Here is a 23,032-nt window from a genome sequence, read left to right on the forward strand (position 1 = left end):
GCACCCGGACTCTTAATACGGAGCAATGCTGTTGTACTACATGCAGAATGTGGTTTGGCATTGTCTTGCTGAAATAAGCAAGGCCTTCCCTGAAAAAGATGTTGTCTGAATGGGAGAATATGTTGCCAAAACATGTACAAATCATTCAGCATTAATGGTGCTTTCACAGATGTGCACGTCACCCATGCCATGTGCTCTAATGCACCCCTATACAATCATTAATACTGGCTTATGAACTGTGCACTGATAACAAGCTGGGAGGTCTTTAGCCTGGAGGACGCCATGTCCATGATTTTCAAAAAGAATTTCAAACTTTGATTTATCAGACAGAACACTTCTCCACTTCCCCTCAGTCCATTTTAAATGAGCTTGGACCCAGAGAAGGTGGCAGCGTTTCAGGATCCTGTTTATATTTGGTTTCTTTTTTGCGTTTTAGATTTTTAACTTGCGGATGCAGCAACAAACTGTTTTTCAGAAGTGTTTCTGAGCACATGCAGTGATTTCCACCACAGAATCATGTCTGTTTATAATGCAGTGCCGCCTGTGGGCTTAAAGATCATAGCCAGCAAATACTAGTTTTCAGCCATGTCCTTTGCATACAGAGATTTTACCAGATTCTCTGAATCTTTTAATGTTATTATGTACTGTAGATGATGAAAAGCAAAAAGTTCTTTGCTATTTTATGCTGAGAAACATTATTCTCGAATTGCTGCACTATTTGCCTGCGCAGTCTTTCACAGAGTGGTGAACCCCTCCCTATCTTTACTTCTGAAAGACTCAGCCTCTCCGAGATGTTCTTTTTATACCCAATCATGTTACTGACCTGTTGCCAATTAACCACCAAGTGTTTTATTTAGCATTACACTATCCCAGCCTTTTGCTGCCCCTGTCCCAACTATTTTGGAATGTGTTGCTGGCATCAAATTCAAAATGGGCATATTTAAAAAATAAACAAAAAAAACAATAACATTTCTCTGTTTCAACATCTGATATGTTGTCTTTGTACTATTTTCAATTACATATATGGTTAAAACGATTTGCACATTATTGCATTTTGTTTATATTTACATTTTGCACAGCATCCCAACTTTTCCGGAAATAGGGTTGTATTTATTAACATTTGCAGAAACTCAACTACAAAAATTAGGCAGAATGCACATCCCCAGACTATATATATATATATATATATATATATATATATGAAAAACAGTGATATAATTGAACAATGACTTTGACTGACCTGATCGATTACTGAATCCAGGGTGCTTAACAGCAGGAAGCCACGGCCTCGAACCAAGTACTCTCCCAGAGCCACCATGTGACTTTCCTCCTCTTCTTCCATCCTCTGGGCCTCTGCCTGCTGAGCCACAGCACTACAAAGCTGGTGGACATCTGTCAGGAACTCCCTTGCCAGAGTATTACTGGCACCACTCATATCAGAACTAGGGGAGAGAAATGAACAGAGATACGTAACAGTCCTGTGCTAACTTACCCAACTAGAAAAGTATAGATTTTTAGCTACAGATGTAAGGGTGGACGATATTTTATCTTACTGTGATACATTACACTGTAAAATGGTTTTCTGAACATATTGTGGATATCATCAGTATTAAAAGAACGCTGACCTACTGCATGTTTCATCACAATCAAAGCGTAATTAGTCCTGTTTAATTGTATTTAGTGCAATGGAGCATGTGAAACAATACTCAGGGAAAAAAAATAAAAAAAATACTGTATTCACAGTTTTTCATAGTACTTTTAAATGTGGCATTACTGGTTCTGATTTTTTTCAGTTCCATTGAAACCTCAGAAAAACTAAACCTTGTGATACATATCATGTATTGTCAAAGTGTCTTTCAAAGTACAATTTGGTAATTTGCTCTAGCAAAATGTTGTTACGTTACTAACTTCTAATTTAACAGTTTAGCTACTTAGACTTCGTGCCGTAAATATATTACCAGGTTAACAAATACTGAAGAAATGTGAAGATCTCGATTACACGAGTTAAGAATATGTACTCAAGTAACAAGACTTACTTAAAAACGCATTTTATTTCTATCTTGTACAAAGCATATTCTCGTTTTTTATATTGTGGTATTCTTAGTACTCTCAGGTTTGACGCAGTCTTTAATTTTTGTTATTCTAAGAACTAATAAAAGCTGCATTGCAGGAACTGGAACATAGTCTGAGGCCTATGTGAGCCCTGTGTGCTGACTTAAGTAGTGAGAATCTAGCAGTTATGCAATGGGATCACATTCAAAGAGAACAGAAGACCCTGCCCTGCACCTGTCATCTGACGCTTAGTCTAACTAAGAGGCTTACTGTATCACATCAACCTGTTATTCCATCCTCCAGATCAGGCTCCCTACAGAATTTCAAATGCAACTGCTGTCCCAAGGTCAAAGGTAGAACAAATTGGTACGCTGACGCACACTCTAAAACAAAACTGACAAACAAAAAAGGAAATCTGGACATCTAAACTGTGGAGTAAGGCACAAAAAAGTTACAATCTAATTAGAAAAGTGCACGATACAGACTTTCTATTTAGCCATTGGTTTTAATACAACATTTGATATAGTTACTATAATACATACAATGGAATTGACCTTTTAATACACTTTATACTCCAACCCAACCTTTAAACACTCAGTTAACGTGTAAGTAAACGTGTCATTTAAACAACACTGTCCTCCTACAAAGATGCTGGAGAAATAAAATGCATCAGCATCGTCCACTGGTGTGAGGTTCACCAAGCCTTCGTGTATTTCATTCATTTTAAATGGATGCTTTCCTGATTGTGAGATGATCACCCTGTGGCATCAGGTCTGACTCAGGAGCTCAAGACACCAGTGGCATGGACAGGCTTTGTAGTAAGTCTACTGAAACATACATACATGCTAACATCTGTGCACTTACAGTTTGTCTGTTACTATTGTTAATCAATTACTACCAAATCATGATAACAACTCTTGCTAACGGATTTCCAACAGCTGGGAGTAACTGGTTCTTGTTAACTAAAGATCTGAAAAATACCAACAACTCCCAACTAAACTTCTGCCTGCCTAAAGAAAAGAAAAAAGTCATTTCTCACATTTACTAAACAAAATAAGCTGTGTACAGCTCTACACCAAGCACTTTTTTACTTGTGCATAAAACCACTGAATGTAATATTACAGCCAGTGAAAAGTATGAAAAATTAGCTACTTTAAAAAAATATTAAATGATGGAATAATATAATATCTTTGCATGTTTTACATATATCTGCAAGTTTCAAGCAAATTTGAATAATCCTTCTTGGGATACAATATACAGTATATATAATATACAGTCAAAACATCTTAAAGATTGGGTTTTCAGCTATATTAAGCAAGACTTGTGACACTCAATTTGTTATGTAGGACCAAGTAACTTCTAGATGTGGTAGAACCATATTAGTATTACACTGAATCAAACTCTAGTTACAAGAAAGTGAGAACTTTTGAAAATTAATGATTCATTGTTTATTTATGGTTGATTACTGTGAAACATTCAGCAAAAACTATTTGCATGAATACATGATGCAAATGAGTACAAATAGCACAAGTTTCAACATCCGGCGGAAAATAAGCAACTGATGAGGCTTAGAGTGCACATACAAAAAAATCTCAAAAAATGATGAAAAGGGCCAAAAACCTCAAAAATTTGTAACTAAAAAAAGTACTTGGAATAGAGCTTTAGGATTTAGCAAGATGCCATGAATTTAATAAAAGTTGTCAGGAGGCTGTTTATGGGGCTGTACAGGGCTGGTATTTTCCAAAGCAGAACAATAACAGCGTGTTGGCTAAAGTGTATAGGGACATGCAGTTAGATGTCACACTTTTCACTGCAACTCCTAGTGCCTGAGACAAATTACTGATATCATACAAACCTAGATACAACAAAAGCCCAAAAAATGCTGACCAAAATAAGTGCAACATTATGTTATTTTACTGGTATGTAGAGACTTTAGATTTTGAATATGCTGTGCCTAATAGAAGGGTTGGTTGGCACAACCTTTATACTGTGTTAAATCTATAATGAATGGCTTACGCAAATGGACTCAAAGAGCAAAGAATGAACATTTATATTTCACATGAATATAAATTTAGAGATTTATCTGTTCAGGTTATTTCAGATCATTTATTCTAATTAAGTCTTTTGGTCTAATAATAAAATTACATAAAAAAATAAAATACTATGCAAAGAGTAAAATATAAAAAAAAACTACCCTCTAAGACTAACTTACACTGAGTCCTACAGCAAACACAATTTTACTCTTTACCCTTACAATACATCAAACGAAGTACTGTTATGGTATATATACACAGTTGCTTGTGCATTTCTAATGCACCCAGTTTTTACAGTGTCAGTGCAGAATTTATCTGTGGGTCTTCTGTTGGAGAGGTGCTCCAAACATGCCAGACAAAAGCATTCCTCACAAGCAAGTGTGAAACCCATCAATAAAAGCGCTGTTACAATTAAGGGCATACTAATTTTACATTACAGGAAAGGGCACATATGATTCACTGATGCATTTCTTTTTGCCTTTTTAAGAAAGTTGATTTCAAAGTGCATTAATGCAAATTAGATTAACAACAAAACCGATTTAAAACAAACAGAAAATCACGTTGGCAAAATTAGTTAAAACTGATCAGGAAATAAACAAACAAAGGTGATCTTTTACTCTGTGTCATTTTTGATAATTACACATGCTTTTTTGTTCAAGGTCTTTAGCTGCCTGAACTAATTGTGGTCTTTCCTCGGCAATACAATATATAGTTGTGGCGTGCACCCGTCCACCGGGCCCCGATGGTGGCCGCCAAAGCCGACAGGAAGGCAGGGCCCGAGCTCAGAGGGGGGATGAAGCCCGACGAGGACGGCGGGAAGAGGAACACCGCGAGTGAGGGGGGGGGCGGCGCACGAGTCCTGTGCCCTGCCTCCTGAGCGCCATCTCCGGTCCAGAGACTGCAGCAGTGCGTGTAGAGCTTAACGTCCAGGCAGCAGCCCAGTCAGTAGAATATCAGAGTCTTGCCCACCTGGAGAGTGCCTTGGCGGTGGGCCCATGTGGTGTTACGTGTCCAACAGCCATAAATTTCCTCTATGTTACATAGTGACTGCTGTCTGGCTTGCTCAACTGCCGGCTGTAGTACATGATGACCCTCTCATTACCCTCTGTACTTGCGAATGGAAGGCACCGATACCCATGTCACTGGCTTTGTCGCTAAGGCTTTGTTCACACCGCAGGTGAAAGTCGCCCAAATCCAATCTTTTTCATCATATCTGACACAGACGTGTTGTCTGTGTCAGTGTGAACAGCAAAAAACACAGTGAATCTGACATTTTTAATTCTGGTTCGAGACGCTTTCATATGTGGTACTGAAATTCAATACGTATCCGATATGCGGCAATGCGACTCAGTCAGAACAGCCAGATCGGAATTCGTGCGACTTTTACGTCAATCCGACTCGATATTCGTCAGAATTTCATGCTGCTGAGACGGCATAAACATTTAAACTGATGTTTCTGTACCAAAAAATAAGAAGGCACTTATGGCAACCGCTCCATGTTCAAAGAGATTTTGAACAAAACGTCTGAACACAGCCATAGGAGAACAAAACTGCAGCATCAAAAAAAAAATAAAAAAAAAACTTAAAGAATCCAAGGACAAGAACCAAAGAAGTGACTGTGGCCAAATAACTTGCAATTTTTTACAGCAAACTCGAACACATTCTGAGTGATGAGCCCATCTGTTAAATATTGGAACTTCATAATCTCTCCTGTGATGCCAGTGAAGACGAAACTGAACCTTCCGGGAGCGGACTGGCGTTTGTTGACTGTCATGATTGTTTACCTCTGGATGAGTGCGCCACATGAAGCAACATTAGGCATTGTTCTTTTGCGCACACGGGTTAGTTTAGGAGTGTGATCTGCTCAGACTAATGGCGCATATAGGTCACATTTAAAAGATACTGTGAACAGCCAAACAAAAAAAAAAAATCAGAATTGTTGAGAAAATCAGATTTAGGCCACTTTTACCTGCTGTGCAAATATAGCCCAACATTGTGACAAACTTGCTGCTCTTCCGTGGAAAAGCCAGTACCAGCGACTCACAGAGCCAGGCACAGAGGGCAACAAAGACACGCTCAGCTTTCAGTCCAAGCGGAAAATGGTGCCCCTTTTCCAGTGCATTCTGGAGGCTAAAAGCCAGTTCCGTGAACTGGCAAAGGCTGCCTTCCAGCGTGAACACCATCTTTTCTCTAGAATCCACCATTGCGTTTATATATAGAACATCAGCTAGCTTGTTATATCACCCAAGGCAGCATCACAGTTTTTCAGTGTAGTAAAGACTTCAGGGGTCAGTCATGGTTAAGTTCTTCAAGGTGGTGAGCAAGACCGCCTTGATCATTAGATTTTAGTTGATGAGTAACTGCCACTGGTCTTCCTAGCTGCCGATACTTGGTAACTCCCAACTGACTAATTAAAACAGCTTGCATTCAAACAAACATTAACCATCACTACCCACTAACAGTGTTACAGCACCAGTCACAATTTAGAACATTTCAATGTTTTGTCTGTTTGATGAGCAAAAACAGCAAACCAGGTACTGCTGGGCTACATGATATACACTGAATAGTTTTTGCTTTGTCATACTTATAATAATGGAATTAAATATGGTAATTTAACAAAAATCTTACCATGACGATAAGACATTGTGTCACGCTGTTTAGCAGAAAAAGCAAACAGGCTACTGCTGAAACTCATGAAAAATACATTAAATAGAATTTTCTAACTATGGTCTTTACGGAAAATTAAGTGATATGGTTATTGAGACAGAAAACGAAAACTACGGTGATAACACTTTCAAGATTCCTCTCGACTCGCTAAGCAGCCAAATGTTACTGTGCGTTGGGCTGCTTGTGCCATTGTGGCAGAGTGCATGTGTACATGACGTCACTGGGGCTAAAAGTGCATCTGACAGAGTGCATGCCAGCAGCTAGACTCTATTGCAATAGATGCATTTGCTGCTTTTTTATTTTTTACATTTGCCCCAATCTAACTGATAAAAATGCACCCAATTAAATTCTGTTTTTGGCAACATAAAGCAGAAAGAAGCAAGGTATGAAGCAAGTTATAAGTAGGTTTGTGTAAAGTGAACCATGCTGGCATAATATAGATATAGATAGGCCTGACTTGACGTTTGTATGATTTCATCTGTTGCACCAATTCATGATGCAGAAAAAGCCACCCCAGTATGCAGTTCACTGATGGCTCCATGGAAGCCATGCAACACTTTCTTATCTTAAGTGTTGAGAAGGACATTCACAGCCCCAATACTAATGGTAAAAATAAACTCATTCACCTACAAAGTTCATTTCACACACTTTCTGTACAGTAAAAATGAGTAAAAAATCCAAAAAATTGAAATGTGGGGAAAAAAAAAGAAAAACAAAAATAAGAAAATATGTGGAATAAAATAAAAAGATATGTTGATCCAAATAGAGTTTAAATGTAAGACAACTAACAACCTAGTTGAATTGTTCAGTTTTAAGTCCTGCTGGAGTGGCTCCTATGTTCACGCACTGCCATGATACACTGCCATAATTGTCAAGTTTTCACCTCTTTGTGTTTATATTTACGGTTATGACCATTTCTGACCGTTAAATTGAGATTGTGCTCAATGTCTGGTAAAATGTTTTATTCTCCCTCCATATTAAATTTTAACAAAAATAAAATCCTGCGGCTGCACAACACCAGTTGCCAACAGCTACTAACTATCACAAGCGGCAATCAAACTAGATAATTTAAATGCCCGAAAACATGATGTACATGTTTCCTTTTCACAAGATTTCCTTTGATGTGTAACATTAACTCATGTCCTAAATCAGTCTCCATATGTCTATGGGGTTAATTTTGTGCCAAATGTTTTAAATAAAAGTCCAAAATAAAAAATTTCAAAATATACAAAATGTTGCAAATTTTAGAGTTTAATCAAACTTAAATTTTTCAAAAAGATTACAACTCATTTTCTCTCATTCTGATATACATGTATTACTCATTTTGACAGTTTTTTCTTTGATTCGTTTCTATTTGCTGATTTTTCTGATATCTCTTTTGTGTCTGGAATTTTACTGATATATGTTCATACTGACATGATGGTCAAAAAACCAACACATGCCCATAATTTCACCATCAATTGTCCATCAAAATGAATCATTCATGGACACCATGACCAGGGGAATCTCTGGTTTATATATTTACAGATTTATATTTTTGCAACAGTGGCTCACTCTCTAGTGATAAACCAACTGAATTTGTCTAATAGACCAAATCAGAATGTTTGTAAAACATTGGCTATACTTCTGGGTGGAAAACGCATCCAGTGAGCAACAGAAGCAGCTTATTTTAAGTAGGAGTTAATACAAACAGAACAGACTGGACCAAAATATGGCCAAAAACGGTAAAATATTGTTGTGTTTGAGGCTGTAAGGTCAAACATTTTGGGGGAAATAGGGTCCATATGCCTTTAAGAAGTGTGAACATATCCCATTTTTTCTGCTGATAGGGGGAGAGAAAGATTGAAAAAAATCTATCAGGAAAGCTATATTTATTATATTCTCTTTATTTAATTCCAGTGCATGAAACCACAAATAAATACCCCTATGTTTTGGAGCTCCTCTGTGCCTCACTGCTGCAGTGAAAAAGCATGCTAAAGTTACCTCAGAGCAACTAGTCCTGACTCTGACACTTTTTAGAGTAAAAAAAGTTCTCCTCATCCCCATCTATGGCCGGGAAGCAAGATCACAGCTAACACGTACACTCAGCAATATACTGGTTCAGGTTTAGGCTTTTCTCATTTTCCAGCCCTCAAAAGCTGGCAGAGCTGCTAAAAGTAATACAAAACCCAGTGACTTCCTCCTTAGGTTGGCACCAACATAACAGCTATTAGCATTATGATAGCAGGTAAAGACTTATAAAGTTATGTTTTCTTCCTTAAACACTCCAGTGAAAATAAATGGCTGGTGCGTGATTAAATGATTAAATGACAAAAAAAAAGATGAAGTTATCAGAAAGACTAGTGTAATGTCAGTTTAATATCAACAACGACGACATTATGAGCATATAGTTCACCTGTATTTAATAACAAATATGCAGAGGTATACACCATCTCAGTATTTAGATGTATCATCACCTTGGTTAAATAACTCTCAAATTAGTATCAGGATTGGTACAACATCCTGTTATATCTGTGCAGTGTTACTGGCATTATCCACCCAGAAGTGAAGTAATGCTGATTTGCCCTATACTCGACAAGTAAATTCCCCTAAAGGGCCCATATCCTACATCTCTCTTGTGCATTTTTTTCTCTTCAGGTCCACTTATAACATTTCTGTTATTTTATGTAGTAAAATGGCAGTAATTTCACTTTTAATTTTAGTTTAATTTAATTTTATTTTATTTTTTAACAGAACCACTTTCCGACCACTTACTGTGCCTTTAAGACTGAAATTAGATAGTGTTCTGTTTGGCTGTCTTGGACTGTGCCTTATACAATAAGCATTTAGAACTGAAACACTACCTAGAACTTTAGTGTAATTGGGTAGAGCTAAACTGCTATAGGCTAAATAAGTGATTACATGAAAATAAGCTGGTTCTCTTAATATCACAGAAATTCAAAATGGACCTCTAGCAGGTTAGTTTCTACATAAAACTGGGTAAATGGTACACTGTCAATCTTTAACAGTGTTTATATATTACATGCTACATAAGTTAGGGAACCTTTTTTTTGGATTGGGACCTTTTAAAGCCCCTGGGAACCTTAATCTTTCTAATCTTTCTATCATTCTTTGTAATTAAATTGGCTCCTCAGGGCCCCCAATGTAAATGTACAAAGTATGTCTTATGAATATCTTCCCAAAGTAAATAAATGTCTGCTGTATTTCATCAGTATTGCTCTCCTCTCAATGTAGGATGGGCATTACTAAAAGTGGCTCAAAAGTGGGTCAGGGTTATATACTGTCAGCATAACCCTGACCCATCACAAGGCTAACATGGCTCCACCCTCCCTTTGAGTCCAAATAACCTGGTGAGCTAAAGCTATCTTAGTAAGCATTCAATGTGTGTGCATTCCCTGGATGCCCATCCAACAGGAGAGTGGATAAAGGCCTGACCTTTTTAAGGTACCATCACATGAAAACTGGACAAGTTTTTAGTTCGTCATGGACACAGTGGTGTCGTCTACAACACAAACAGCATAAGTAATAAACATTTCACTGAGGACAGCTTCAGTAACTTTACTCAGAAGTCAAGTGGTTATGCTAAAACTCTTAGCTTGAAGGCTTGAGCTGAACCTACTTTAACGTTACCTCTCCTATCAGAAGCAGAACTTCAGAAGAAGTCTACGGCCACAACATGTGAGTAACTTTAACATAACCTGTACTTTTTCCTTAACTTTAGGCAAACTTGTCATGAAAGGTAATGTTAGTCGTCATAAATCTTACTGGCTAAGCTATAGCTTGTATATAGCTTGATATCTTTGCAGCTAAATTGTTAGCTGGTTTTGAAGGGAGCCTAGTTTATTAATTAAGACCACGCCCAGACCATTCTCAGAGAGGTCTGATGAGTGCATTTTGATGATTTTTGAGGAGTGTTTTATCATATTTCTGCTTTGTGTTTTTTATGTAAACTTTGCTGAATGCTTCACAAACACCCGACAAAATCTCTGTTCATTATGCCCTTTTGAGTAAAGAGAAGAGACAAAGTGATTAGCTCTGTTTGGACAGACAACCAAGATCACAGCAGCCATCTCAAAGCATTGACTGGTTAAAAAGGAAAACAATCAGTTATATGCATAAATCTGCAAGTACACAAACAAATTCTACCGGCCTCCGTGCATCTTTCTCACTGGATGATTTGAATGACTTGATTTTTTTCCTGCCTGGTGCATGTCTGTACAAATAAACATAACTAGCTTAAAAAGCTATTAACTGGCTTCTCAAATGATGAGTGCTACATCTACATCAGCGGCCTGTCAGGTGGGAAGAAAGAGGAAAGACAAACTGTGGACACATTTCTCTTGTATTCAAGAAAGACTGAGTGTACTGCTCCCAATAAGAATGAAGTGCCATGTGAGTTTGAAAAGACACCTGAAGACACGCCTTCCTGCAACGTCTGCCAAGGTGAATATCAATTATATATGTTGACCGATTCAACAACATTAGGCAAATATAATGTTACATGTCATGGCTTTGGACGTGGTGAGACTCAGGCATTTATTTTAATATGATATTTGAAAAAAGTACGGTAAGGCAGTAACACATTCTCAGCCTACAGGACTAAACATATACTTTGAGATATGCTTACTTCTCATGGAATTTTTACAGCCAGGAAAAATATCTTTCAGCAAAATCCATCACACTATCAATAAACTGTCTGAGAAAATTATGACTAAAACATTGTCTAAAATTAGACTAAAATTGAAACTGAGTTCCACTGACTAAATCTTCACTAAAAACTAAAATATGACTTTAAACCAACCTAATTACCTAATTCATCACTCATTATGCTGTGAAGAAACATTATCCTGTGAAGAAACATTCTCCATCCTAATGGGAGTGGTCTCTTCCAGGATGACACTGCCCTCATCCACAGGGCACGAGGAGGTCTCTGAATAAGTTGATCAGAACAAAAAAGGAAGCATTTCATATGCTATGGCCACCAGACTTTCTCCTGTGGTCACTCAGTTGAACACTTGTGGAAGATTTTGGACCAATGTGTTGGACACTTCACAGTCATCATCAAAACAGCAACTGATGAAATACCTTTTAAATTAAAGGTATTTCATCCCTCCAGTAGTGTTTCAGAGACTTGTAGAATATGCAAAGACACGCTGAAGCTGCTCCTGCAGCAAGTGATGATTCAATACCTGACTAAGTCACTTTATGTTTGTTTTACCTTTATCAACTGTGTTTATGTACAGTATATATGGGTATGTTTAATAATGCTTCTGCTAGTACTTTTGTTTACGCTAATGCAGACGTACTTGTAGTTACACAGAGTCAGCAGAAGTTGGACTGTAAACAGGAACAAGAGATGAGTGTTTACAGTGTTTGTTAATACAGGAAGTGGCTCAGTGCTTTAAGCGTGAAAAGAACAGGGCAAGCTGTTGGCAGTCTAGGACAGGATGGAGAGAAAGAATTTATGGGGATGAATTATTTATTCATTTTTTTTTTTTATGTCTAAAGGCCAACTAAATAAATTAATTAAATACAAGTGTAAACACAGTGTAGGTGGCGGCACCAAGTTATAAGCTCTGCTTTAGTTAACGCTGTTCCATTTAATTAGCATTTACTAAATTGTGCAATACTATGTATGAAGCTGAGCTTCTCTAAGAGAAAACAACACCTCCTGCTGAGCAATCACAAGTGACCATATGCTAGAAGCAGCACGCATCAGTGCTGTAAATACAATTTTAACATGCACCAAGAGTAGGTGTGCTTGTGGTTAGGGTAGACCAAGCTTCGTCAGTTACAGTTTTACAGAACACGCAAGCACCGTGCATTTTTCAACCTACATGTTCAAATGTTAATAAATGTGTATGCACAAATATGTGCAAAATGAAAAAAGAACATACCAGAACCTAAGGGCCTCAGGCTCACTGAGTTGTTGCACACAGTGGAACAAACACAGGAAGCTTTCCAAGTGTTGCAGACTGACCTAAAAGAAAAGGGAGAGGGCACTTCAGAATTGAAGCAGAAAATATTCTACAGGTACTGATTTATCTAAATAAATTGTAAATATTTTTCTAAATTTCCTGTAAACTTATCATTTTGGAGATGTTTTCTTCCAACAACAGCAAAAGGTAAAAACTAATAAAAAAACAAAGATTGGGTTTTTCTTTATATTTGACCGTAATAAAATTCTCTTCCCAATGAGGCTTAACTGGTATATCCAAGCTAGAGAAAGTAAACTGCATTTATAAAAAACAAAAAAATAATTAAAATAAATAAATAAATAAAAAAGGGATGGACAATATGGCAAAAATATCTAATGCGTACATTGCTTTAACATGATGATAACATGTTTAAAATCAATCAGTAAACCCGCTGCCATGGAAACACAGCAGCAGTTGGCTTTTTGTGCTTTCTATGAGGTTTCCGATGATTTCCCCTAACTTATACCTGCTTAGGGGGAGGTGTATATATTTAGTAACTACTAAGCCCAACGTTAAAACTAATTTGTGTGGTGCAACTCGTTTGGACTGCAATGCATAAGCCTGAACTTAAACAATTATGTTACAACTAGCCAACATTTGAACTTACACAGAGCTGGTGCAAGCAGCCAGTGTCACCTATTTGTCTAGGCACTAAAAGAAGAGTGGCACAGCAATCAATTGGCAACCCCTTCATGACATCACATGATTGAACAGCCAATGAAAAAAAGAACACACACACACACGCACGCACGCACGCACGCAAAACCAATACAAATACAATTTCCTTGTGCAACAGAGTCTCACTTGCTCACTTCTATTGTAATAACATAGTATGAGCTAGTACATCGTTAAAATACACACCTTCACACCTTTTTGTTACTTAAACCCTGGACTTTTGATTTGCAGTCCTGGGGTTGGCCACCTGTGCTGCAATAATTGGCATGTGTGACCTGGAAGCATGTGCACCAATGCTGTTGCAAAGAATACCACTGGCTACACCTGATCCTGCAACTGTCAGCCATCACACCACAGCCTACACATAGCTACAGTAATCCAGACAACGTTCATTCATCTCGCTCCTAATCCACTCAGATGTGGTTGTGCAGAATTTCTAAGTAAGAGCCAGCAGTCAGACACTGCCCCTTAAGCTCCCTAAACTGAATCCCAAATGACTTCAGACTCCATGTAAACTTTGTTTGACAGTTCTTTCCTTGTGGAATGCGTCTTCCCATGTGCTGCATCAAAGAACATATCAGCAGCATTTGCACAAGCTTGGTGACAAACCGTACTGTGCAAAAGTTTCAGGCAATATGTGAGAATTATACGTAAAGCTATTTATCTAGACAGCAGGGATTTTTCATTTTTGGAAAACAATAGCATTAGCGGAAATACAAACAAACAAAAAAGAAAGAAAGACAACATTGTGATTGTGTTATTATGTTAGCTTAACCATTTCAAATCTCTCCTCAAGAAAGTGCAGTATTTGCAGTTACAATCCAGCACCAGCTTTAGCTAAAGCTGGACCTACACTACATAATTTCAGCCTGATTTTAAGCCCTTTTTTAACCCTGATTTGCCCTTCTGGCAAACTGTCACAACCTTAAGCAATCTTTCAAGTCAGGAGCTTGATCAGAAACAACAGATGGCACAGGCGATCTGGTGGTGTAAGAGGAGACACAAGTGATTCAACTTCTGGAGTAATCATAATCAAAAAGTTAAGATTTTTACAACTCAAAACATTGTCATCTTGTAGTGCGAGATGGTGAGCAATGTAACTCAATGAGCGATTCAGGCAGTAGCAAATGACTAAGCTAGAAAAGAGGAAAAAAAAAGAAAGCTGCATGCATGACACGTGTGCAGCAGCAAGTGGCGATAAAGTGGAGCTGTTTGTTGAACAGTTTCACTCCTTACTAGACCTATTACTACATAATCACCTGATCGCAATTATTTCAGATGATCGCTATTATTAAAGCTAACTTTAATTAATTTCCACAGTCACGTTCGATTTTGTATCGCAAGATAGCTAATCAGTTGAATTAGCTGCTGTAGTTGCAACAAATAAACAAAAAGACAATAGAATCTTTACTCAGAAATGTTTATATGGCAGTTAATCGTCAGGTCTACTCTTTACAATTTTAATTTAGCTGCCAGTTTGTAGTAAAATATTTCTCCAGCTTTCACTGTGATCTCTGCGTTTGTCAACCCTATATTCATTCTCAGTTTGAGTTTCCGCAACACTTGTGCGAGTGTGCAAAAAGGGAAAACAGGTCCAGTCCAGCAGCAAGTGGCGATAAAGTTTCACTCCTTACTAGACCTATTACTACATAATCACCTGATCGCAATTATTATTATTATTTTATTTTCAATTTGGGAGTTTCACCAACTATCTCACTCTGAAAAGCTCAGTTATGGAGCACAGAGCAAGCAACTGTTAGCAGAAATTTGTTTCTAGTTGGACTGATAAAACCTGCCACATGGAAGTGCGTTCACACACTGTTGCAGTGCCTTACCTGTATTAACAGGTCCAGTGCTAACTTCACTGATTCAGATGAACATCTTTCTTTTGTCATCTACAAGAGTAAAAGCGAGGATATCACAGAATTCTAGAGAATTTAAGAAATTTTTACTTTATTTAAAGTGTCTGCTGTTTAGTCTCAGCACTGTTTAGCATAATGAATGACTGACATAAAAGGATTTGTACTGTTTGTACAGTTATTGCTGAACTCATGCTTATAGAGTGACTCAATTTCCTTCCTTTGCTGATTTCAACAGACCTAGCCAATGGCAGAGCAGAGAGGCCTGCCTATTGTGACAGTTTTACAAAATCTACATAACTGAATACATTCTATCTGATATGAGATAGTGGAAGATCAGAATGTAAACACAAAAGACGTCAAATCAAAGCAACAAAGCGCACAATTCCGCAAATATACAGAATGGAAACTTTAGGGGAAAGTGAACTGAGGATAAAGTGAACAGCTCTGAACACCAAGAGTAACAGTACCCGGACACAGTTTGACAAAGAGAACTTAAACTCATCTGTGCTTAGTAGGGTTTGGCAGTATAACGGTAATAAGCTATACTACTTTATTTAAAAATCATAAACAATCTTAAAAAAAAGATGGTGGTATTTTACACCATGTACAATTTCTATTCCACGTCTGAACAGCCGAATAAACACATTCCACCCATTTTAGAGGAGCTCACCGACTGGTGGTGTGGGAGCTCACCAGTAGGTATTGCTGATAGAAACAAGGGAAAAATCAGAGCCAGGAATAACCTCAGAAAAAGCATGACAGCAGTGTTAGCAATGACTAGAAACTACACACACCACAGAACAAATTCATCACTCCCCTTTGGGCTCTCAGATATCCTCTAAAGGGTGTCATTTTAGCATGAGTTAGCTGGTACCAAGTCTGTGTTGTGCATTTGGCCTGCTAACTAAGCTATCATTAGCTTAGTTAAAATGGTACAATCCCATACACCATAGAACAGGTTTGAGTTCAGTTTTCGGTCACTTCAATACTCAGTCATTCGATATTACTCTCTGTGTGGCACTATTTTGGTCTGCAGCCTGTGTGCTATGATAACATTCAGTTAGCTGATTAGCCTACAGATCCAAATAACATAGAACAGGTTTACTTTTGCCTGTCACTTCAGTGCCAGTTGCTCAACTTCACTCCCCCAGATTTTAATTATTATCATTTAAACTTGTGTCAGTGCTTTAGTTAGGCAGAGTGTGGTAAGCAGAGCTGTTATCATGCTAGCCAAGCTACAGCTAAACAGCTCCTCTCTCTTAGTTAGCAGCACGGTTTAACATTTAGCAGCTGTTAGATAGATGGTTTGACATTTATTGGCTGACAGCTTGAAAATTACACACTGCGTTCAATTATTCGATGACCATATAAGCAAACTAAACTTTTTGATTATTTTTGGCTATAGCAATATTACCGGGCTGAAGTGGCAAAATTCCGATTTTTTTAACCTTAATGAGACACAGATCTTTTTTTCAGAGCTGCATGGATCTGACCTGTGACACTGACGTATGTGGTCTTCGATTATACCTGTGACACGTCTGACTCGTGGCCATGCAACCTTAATGACAATGCTCAAATTGGATTGAGGTGTTCTTTTTTCCCCATTGTGCATGCATCATTATTCAGAGTTGATGTGGCACCAGTCCCAGACCTGAAATTAGAGCCAGTAACACTTTTTCTTCTCTGTCTCACTCTAATAATGAACAGCTTAGAGCTGTTCTTTGCAGGGTACTGTTGTTCTGCTGGTTAGTTAGTTTGCTGTTTATGACACGTGGTTCATTCACATGATGTTGGTGCTTAGAATGTGTGTATGCAGTGCAATGTTCTTTCACATTAATGAACGATTTGAGCCTCATACCTACACGTGTGAACCATCAAGTCAGAAAAATCGAATCTGAGGAAAAAACTGAAATTGAGCAATAAGGTTTATAATGTGAACCTAGCCCTTGACTTGAAATAACATTGGATGAAATGGCAATAGAAAAGGCTAAAGTTCGCTTCTTATTTGCCAGATTACATTCTGGAACCTGTTCTTTGTAAAGAGAATAAGGGGTAGCATGAAAACCTTATTACATACTGAGAGAAAATATTCTCAATATATGTTATTTTCTCTTATGTTATTTTCTTAAGGTCTAAACCATGTTCATTGTAGAGTTTAAGCAAATGGCAGAAAGGTGAAACTGGTTGCACTCTCATCTTGCCCGATCACCTCTTTGTTTGTACACACACACACACACACACACACACACACACACACACACACACACACACACACACTACAACAGAATAAAATCATGAGAGTCTTGCTAAGTTTTAAGTCTTGGCTTATGCAAACAGTAACGAGCCAGAGGCGTGCATGAGAGCAAGCTAGCAAGTGCATGCGCTTGGAGTGATAAGAGAAAGAAAGAGAGAGACAGAAAGAGGGAGAGGCATGACGGGAGGGAGAGGCATGACGGGAGGGAGGGAGGGAGAGGCATGACGGGAGGGAGGGAGGGAGAGGCATGACAGGAGGGAGGGAGGGAGAGGCATGACGGGAGGGAGGGAGGGAGAGGCATGACGGGAGGGAGGGAGGGAGGGAGGGAAAGGCATGACGGGAGGGAGGGAGGGAGGGAGAAGCATGACGGGAGGGAGGGAGGGAGGGAGAAGCATGACGGGAGGGAGGGAGGGAGGGAGAGAGAGAGAGACATACAGACAGACAAAGTAACAGTGTGAGAAAAAGAGAGAGAGAGAGTGAAAAGGAGAAAATGGATGCAGGAGTGCTGTAAAAAAGCCAAACATACTCCACTTTAAAACAGTAATTATATTAACTTAAAAATGCAAACTTTTAATATTTTAATATTTCAAGATCACTGAGCATGTAATACTAATGTAGGGAAATGTGCAGAGGACTTTAAGAATGTCATTATTGAAGAGGCATCTCTATTTTTTGTTCCATTTTTTTCTTTCTGTTACAGTGGTTTCTCATTTTGTTTGTTTTTTATGGTTTAGTTCATAATCACTGAATCACTGCTTTTTTATGTGTAAATCTTTATATTAAATAAAATTTAACTGCATATTTACAAAAAGATGCTGGGTGATGATATGCCTTAATATACATTTATATACATGAGCATGCCCAGCCAACGTGTACGACCATAGAATGGAGAAAAAAACAGGTTTCTCTTGTAAATTTCTGCCAGAACCATGATGGGAAATAATCTCAAAAATCTAGTTGCAGTATTGCAAACACAGACCCTGCAAGATCTTCAGTCTTGGCATAATCATGGTCTGTGGCTAAAACTCTGCAATATTGTCTTTAGATGTGAGAGGGTGTCAGACTTTAGTCCTTTAAAAATCGTTACTTAGCCTTTTCAAAGCCTTCTACTGTATGGTCAGCATATATTTTTATTTTGTTTCATGATTTATTCTGCGAGATAGTGCTGCTTACTGATTCGCCTCAAACCAAAACTCATTTCTCATCAACTCCCATTCAGTTTTTTCACTCCATGGTTTTGCATGTGATTATATGGCTGCTTCCCACTTGTCCAAACTTTAATCAAAAGCTAACTCTATCATTTTCATACATAATTTGACCAATAAATGTGTGTGTGTGTGTGTGTGTGTGTATTACTACAGTGTCACCTCCGAATACTGCAGTTACTATTTCTGAGAACATCTAGCCATCCAAAACAAAACATAAACATGAAAAGAACCTCACCCCTCACTGTGAATCTGCCTATGTGTGTACAGCACACAACCCAAAGCCTTGCTCCAGGCAAAGGAAGCTAATCAGAGTCTCGTGATGGAGCTATTAGTATATCCAAGGGCTCAGTGGTCAAAAGAAGCTCAGAGAAACGCCTCTTCAATGCTCTAGCAGAAAAACACATGACTGCTTAGCCTAGTTGGAACTATTTCCCTTAAACTGCAAGTTACACCCTCTTAACCCATCCCTGCCTCGATTTCCAGGTGACGATGATGCCTGCCTGTGGGGAAACAGAGCTAAGGCCGTTGAATCAGCCTTTACGCTTTGGGAAGGAGAACATGTTTCAATCATTAAAGTAAATGACTGCCTTGAAAATGAAATAACACAAAGTCATGACAGCCTAGAGTCCACAGGCTTGTTCCTTTGTGCATTGTACACATAACTCATAAGTATTTGCTCACTTCACTGTGAAACCAGGACTTGTTATACAGCTTGTGACAGCTGTGATTCTACTCATACATCTGGTAGATTCTCTGCACTGCTGTCAGTATGAATAAGATTACTGGTAAGACCAGACACGTTAATTTGCAATTCAAAAGATATCTGCAGTATTTGCTCATGACAAATGACAACAACTGCATTTCAGTTTGTGTGCTCTGCCAGGAAGTCTTTGAGCCAAAAATCTAGAACCTTTAATTGTAAACACAGTACTGTGTTTTATAGGTCTTTGGCAAAGTCATACTATCAATGAGGTTTAAAAAAGATTTCAAATTAATGCAGTCCCGAGCTCTCTGCCAAATCTCAGCTCAACGATCAAAGTAAAACATCAGCAACAAAGATGTATATTATTGATGCTCACCTGAAGATCTGCACCCTGGGCACGATAATCCATGTACTTTTCCCAGGCAAGCGTAAGATCAACTGGCTGTCTGCTAGCCATGACCTGTTAGGATCCAGGTTCCAGGAGAACAGAACTATCCAGTTTTCATTAGGCGTCAAGTTTTTAATTCTCAAATTCACCACTGGAAGTTATGCCAAGACGTGATGCACGGTCTCGATTCGCTTTTCTATGGCTTCACCAAAACCATCGCCTGTGTTGAACGGCGTTGTAACAAGTCCACAACTATGTATCTCCTAAAAAGAACAAAAAAGATAGCTAGATTAATTAGTCACTAAGCACTGGTATCTTTCCCATTTAAAAAAATGGCTTGACAGAATAGAGCTAATTACTCCCGTGCAATGAACTGCCAAGATACAATGAATATAAGACAAGACAGCTAGTTTACTGTAACCTGAGCGGATCGGTTTTCATTCACGACGAATCCATTAATATTTATGTCTTATATTCATGTCACATTCCGCTTCTTGCTAGTCGTAGCTGACCATTATTTGTAATATTATAAAGTAAATTTATTAGCTAGGCTGCAGCAGCTAACGTTAGCTAGCTACTACTAGCTAACGTTGGGTATGCTAACCAGCTGAGTTCCTGTCAAGTTTAATGATACAAGCGGAAAAGCTGACGTGAAGCAAATAAATAATGATGGTACGGCAAAGTCTCAACGAACTGCAAGTTGTTGGTTATGTCAGCCCAATAATTTGGGTTGAACATTACTTCAGTGAAAATATTTCACATTACCTGCGAAGAGAAAATCATCTTTATATTCGCCTCCAGCCTTCAACTGGCGCGAGCACCACGTTCGGTGTTGAACGGCCTAGTGGTTTTACAGCGAACGGTTACTGTAACAATAGAAGCGTCTAAGAAAGTGTCACTTTTCTGTATTACTATCCTAACTACAGCGTATCAGTGCTAGCTGTACACATGATGCAAATATGTTCACCCACCTTTCTCATCTCAGCCCAAACATCCACTTACATCCACTCACCTAGGAAAAAGGCGAAGCGAAACATATCACAGGAACTAACGCCCCACAAGATACTGTTTTTTTGTCACTGATGGTGGAAACCGCGCTAGCCCTCGATCAATCAATCTATTTGGCTCAATATGCTATAAAAGACTCTCCTTTCCGCCAGTCATTTTGATTACGTAAAACGCAGTGTCCCCCTACGTAGGCGGAGCTCTCTGGACTCAAAAGTACAGAGCAGTGACCAGAAAGCGGCGAAGGGCCAGCACTATGTACGTGACGCTTGCTGCCACACATTAGTGACGTTTGGTTCAGTCAACCAAAGCGATTCTTTCGAACTATCTAGTGAGTCCGATTCAACTATTTGTTTTCTGTGTGCAGTGGGGAGGAAAGGCACCGTCAATGACTGTCATTGGGCACAATGATTAGTCAACCATGTTCTCTGTGTACTAATGTTACTCAATTCAGCACAAACATGTAACAGAAAGAGGATGCCATCTAGAGTCCATAGAGAAAAAATGTAATTCTGTTGTGATTTTCTGAGCTTACATTTCACACACGCACATTTTCTAAACCGCTTATCCTTCTGGGTCGCGGGGTAGCTGGAGCCTATCTGAGGTTACACTGTGAAAGATTATTATTAAAATTTTATTAGAATCATTTAACCCAATTTTTTAAAATTATTTAAAGCTGGGACCCATACAACGTACTATATTTCTTCAGACAGGAAAAATGGCCTTCATAGCCCTGGATAATATGCCAAACACTATTCTTCTGTAAACACATTCCTAAAACTAAGTTGTCTGAAAGCCTTGAACTTCATGTTGGGTGATCAGCTACATTTAATATAAAAATTTAGAAATGCTTTATCTTATCAACTTGATTGATTGATTTTTGTAAGTATACAGTAATTCCAATTTGATGTCTGCAACACTTTCCAAAAAAGTTGGGACAGGAGCAACGTAAGACTGGAAAGTTTGTGGAATGATTGAAAAAACTTGGTTTGAACAGGTGATGCTATCATGATTGGGTATAAAAGGAGTATTTACTAAAGGCTTAGTTGCCCTTTGCGAAAAACTGTGAGCAAAGTGTCCAATGTATTAGAACACTGTTTGCAAGTCAAGATACTAATATACAATGTGGAAACCATATTTCAACAACATCCAGAAACACTGCCAACTTCTTTAGGCTAAAGCTCATCTGAGATGGACTGACACAAAGTGGAAACGTCCACCTTTCAAATCGTTTTTGGAAATCATGTTGTGTTCTCTGGGCCAAAGTGGAAAAAGACCATCCAGACTGTTACCAGCGTAAACATCAAAAGCCAAGGACTGTCGTGATATGGGGATATGTTAGTGCCAATGGCATGGCTAAGTTTCACATCTGTGAAAAAAACATTATTGCTGGGGGTTATACATGCATGTTTTGGAGTAAGATATGCTACCACCCAGATCACATTTTTTGAGACATCTCTGCTTGTTTCAACAAGACAATGCCAAGCTACATTCTGTTTTCAACAGGATTACAGGTCAGGATTACAAGGATTTGCAAATCAATGATGTCTGTTTTTACTTACATTTTCTGCTACTGTCCCAACTTTTTTGTTGGAATTGGGTTTGCTTTTATAATGTAGAGCGATTCACAAACATAACTAAACACAACATCACCAGCTAAGTTCAGTCAACAAAGATGTTGTCCCCGATGGTACCTCATGTGCATTATCTCCATTAGGCACACTGATTCAAATTCTGATGTAGTTAATGTACACAAGATCAATCAATCACTCAGCCAAAACTTAGAGTACATTGAGGATGACCCTCCTTTGTAATGCAGCCAAGCATTTGAACAGTGAATGAAGGATTGAAAGCAGTAATGAACATTGAAAGAAAAAGTAAAAACACAGGACCATGTCAAATCATTAAAAAAGACCAAATAAAATGTGAACTATTAAGAATTAGCACATTAAAAATTCGTATCATAAAGAAAATACTACTGCTACTACTACTACGACTACTACTACTACTACTATCAAATATCAAATATTCAAAGATATTGTAATAAAGTGTTGAAACATCTCTGATATTCTGAGTTGTGAAAACAGGGGCATTTGTCCTCTTCTTCACTTGTGACAATGAAAAAATGACAATTTAGCACAAATGACAATTTAGCACAAAACGTCAAGAGGCCCTCAGTCATTTTAGACTCTCTTGCAAGCGCAATT

The 23,032-nt window shown here is 38.3% G+C and overlaps 1 protein-coding gene across 12 annotated transcripts in view; it reads right to left on the minus strand.

The window, feature by feature from the left end:
• Window positions 1-21,079, minus strand: part of lyst (lysosomal trafficking regulator) — a 156,973-nt gene extending 135,894 nt beyond the window's left edge. For 8 of the 12 annotated variants that reach the window (XM_036574725.1, XM_036574724.1, XM_036574722.1 and 5 more), the window contains exons 1-4: window positions 20,792-21,078; window positions 19,809-20,083; window positions 12,650-12,732; window positions 1,241-1,442 (exon numbers count right to left, since the gene is read on the minus strand). In XM_036574725.1, coding sequence (XP_036430618.1) covers window positions 1,241-1,442; window positions 12,650-12,732; window positions 19,809-19,889 — 366 coding nt within the window. In that variant the 5' untranslated portion in view covers window positions 19,890-20,083; window positions 20,792-21,078. Of the gene's footprint in view, window positions 1-1,240; window positions 1,443-12,649; window positions 12,733-19,808; window positions 20,084-20,585; window positions 20,687-20,791 lie in introns of all 12 variants that reach the window. The other 4 variants (XM_036574719.1, XM_036574727.1, XM_036574718.1 and 1 more) reach the window with 4 other exon arrangements.
• Between the last annotated feature and the right edge of the window lie 1,953 nt (window positions 21,080-23,032).

The sequence above is a fragment of the Colossoma macropomum genome, unplaced genomic scaffold (assembly GCF_904425465.1).
Source record: "Colossoma macropomum unplaced genomic scaffold, Colossoma_macropomum, whole genome shotgun sequence".
Classification (NCBI taxonomy): Eukaryota; Metazoa; Chordata; class Actinopteri; order Characiformes; family Serrasalmidae; genus Colossoma; species Colossoma macropomum.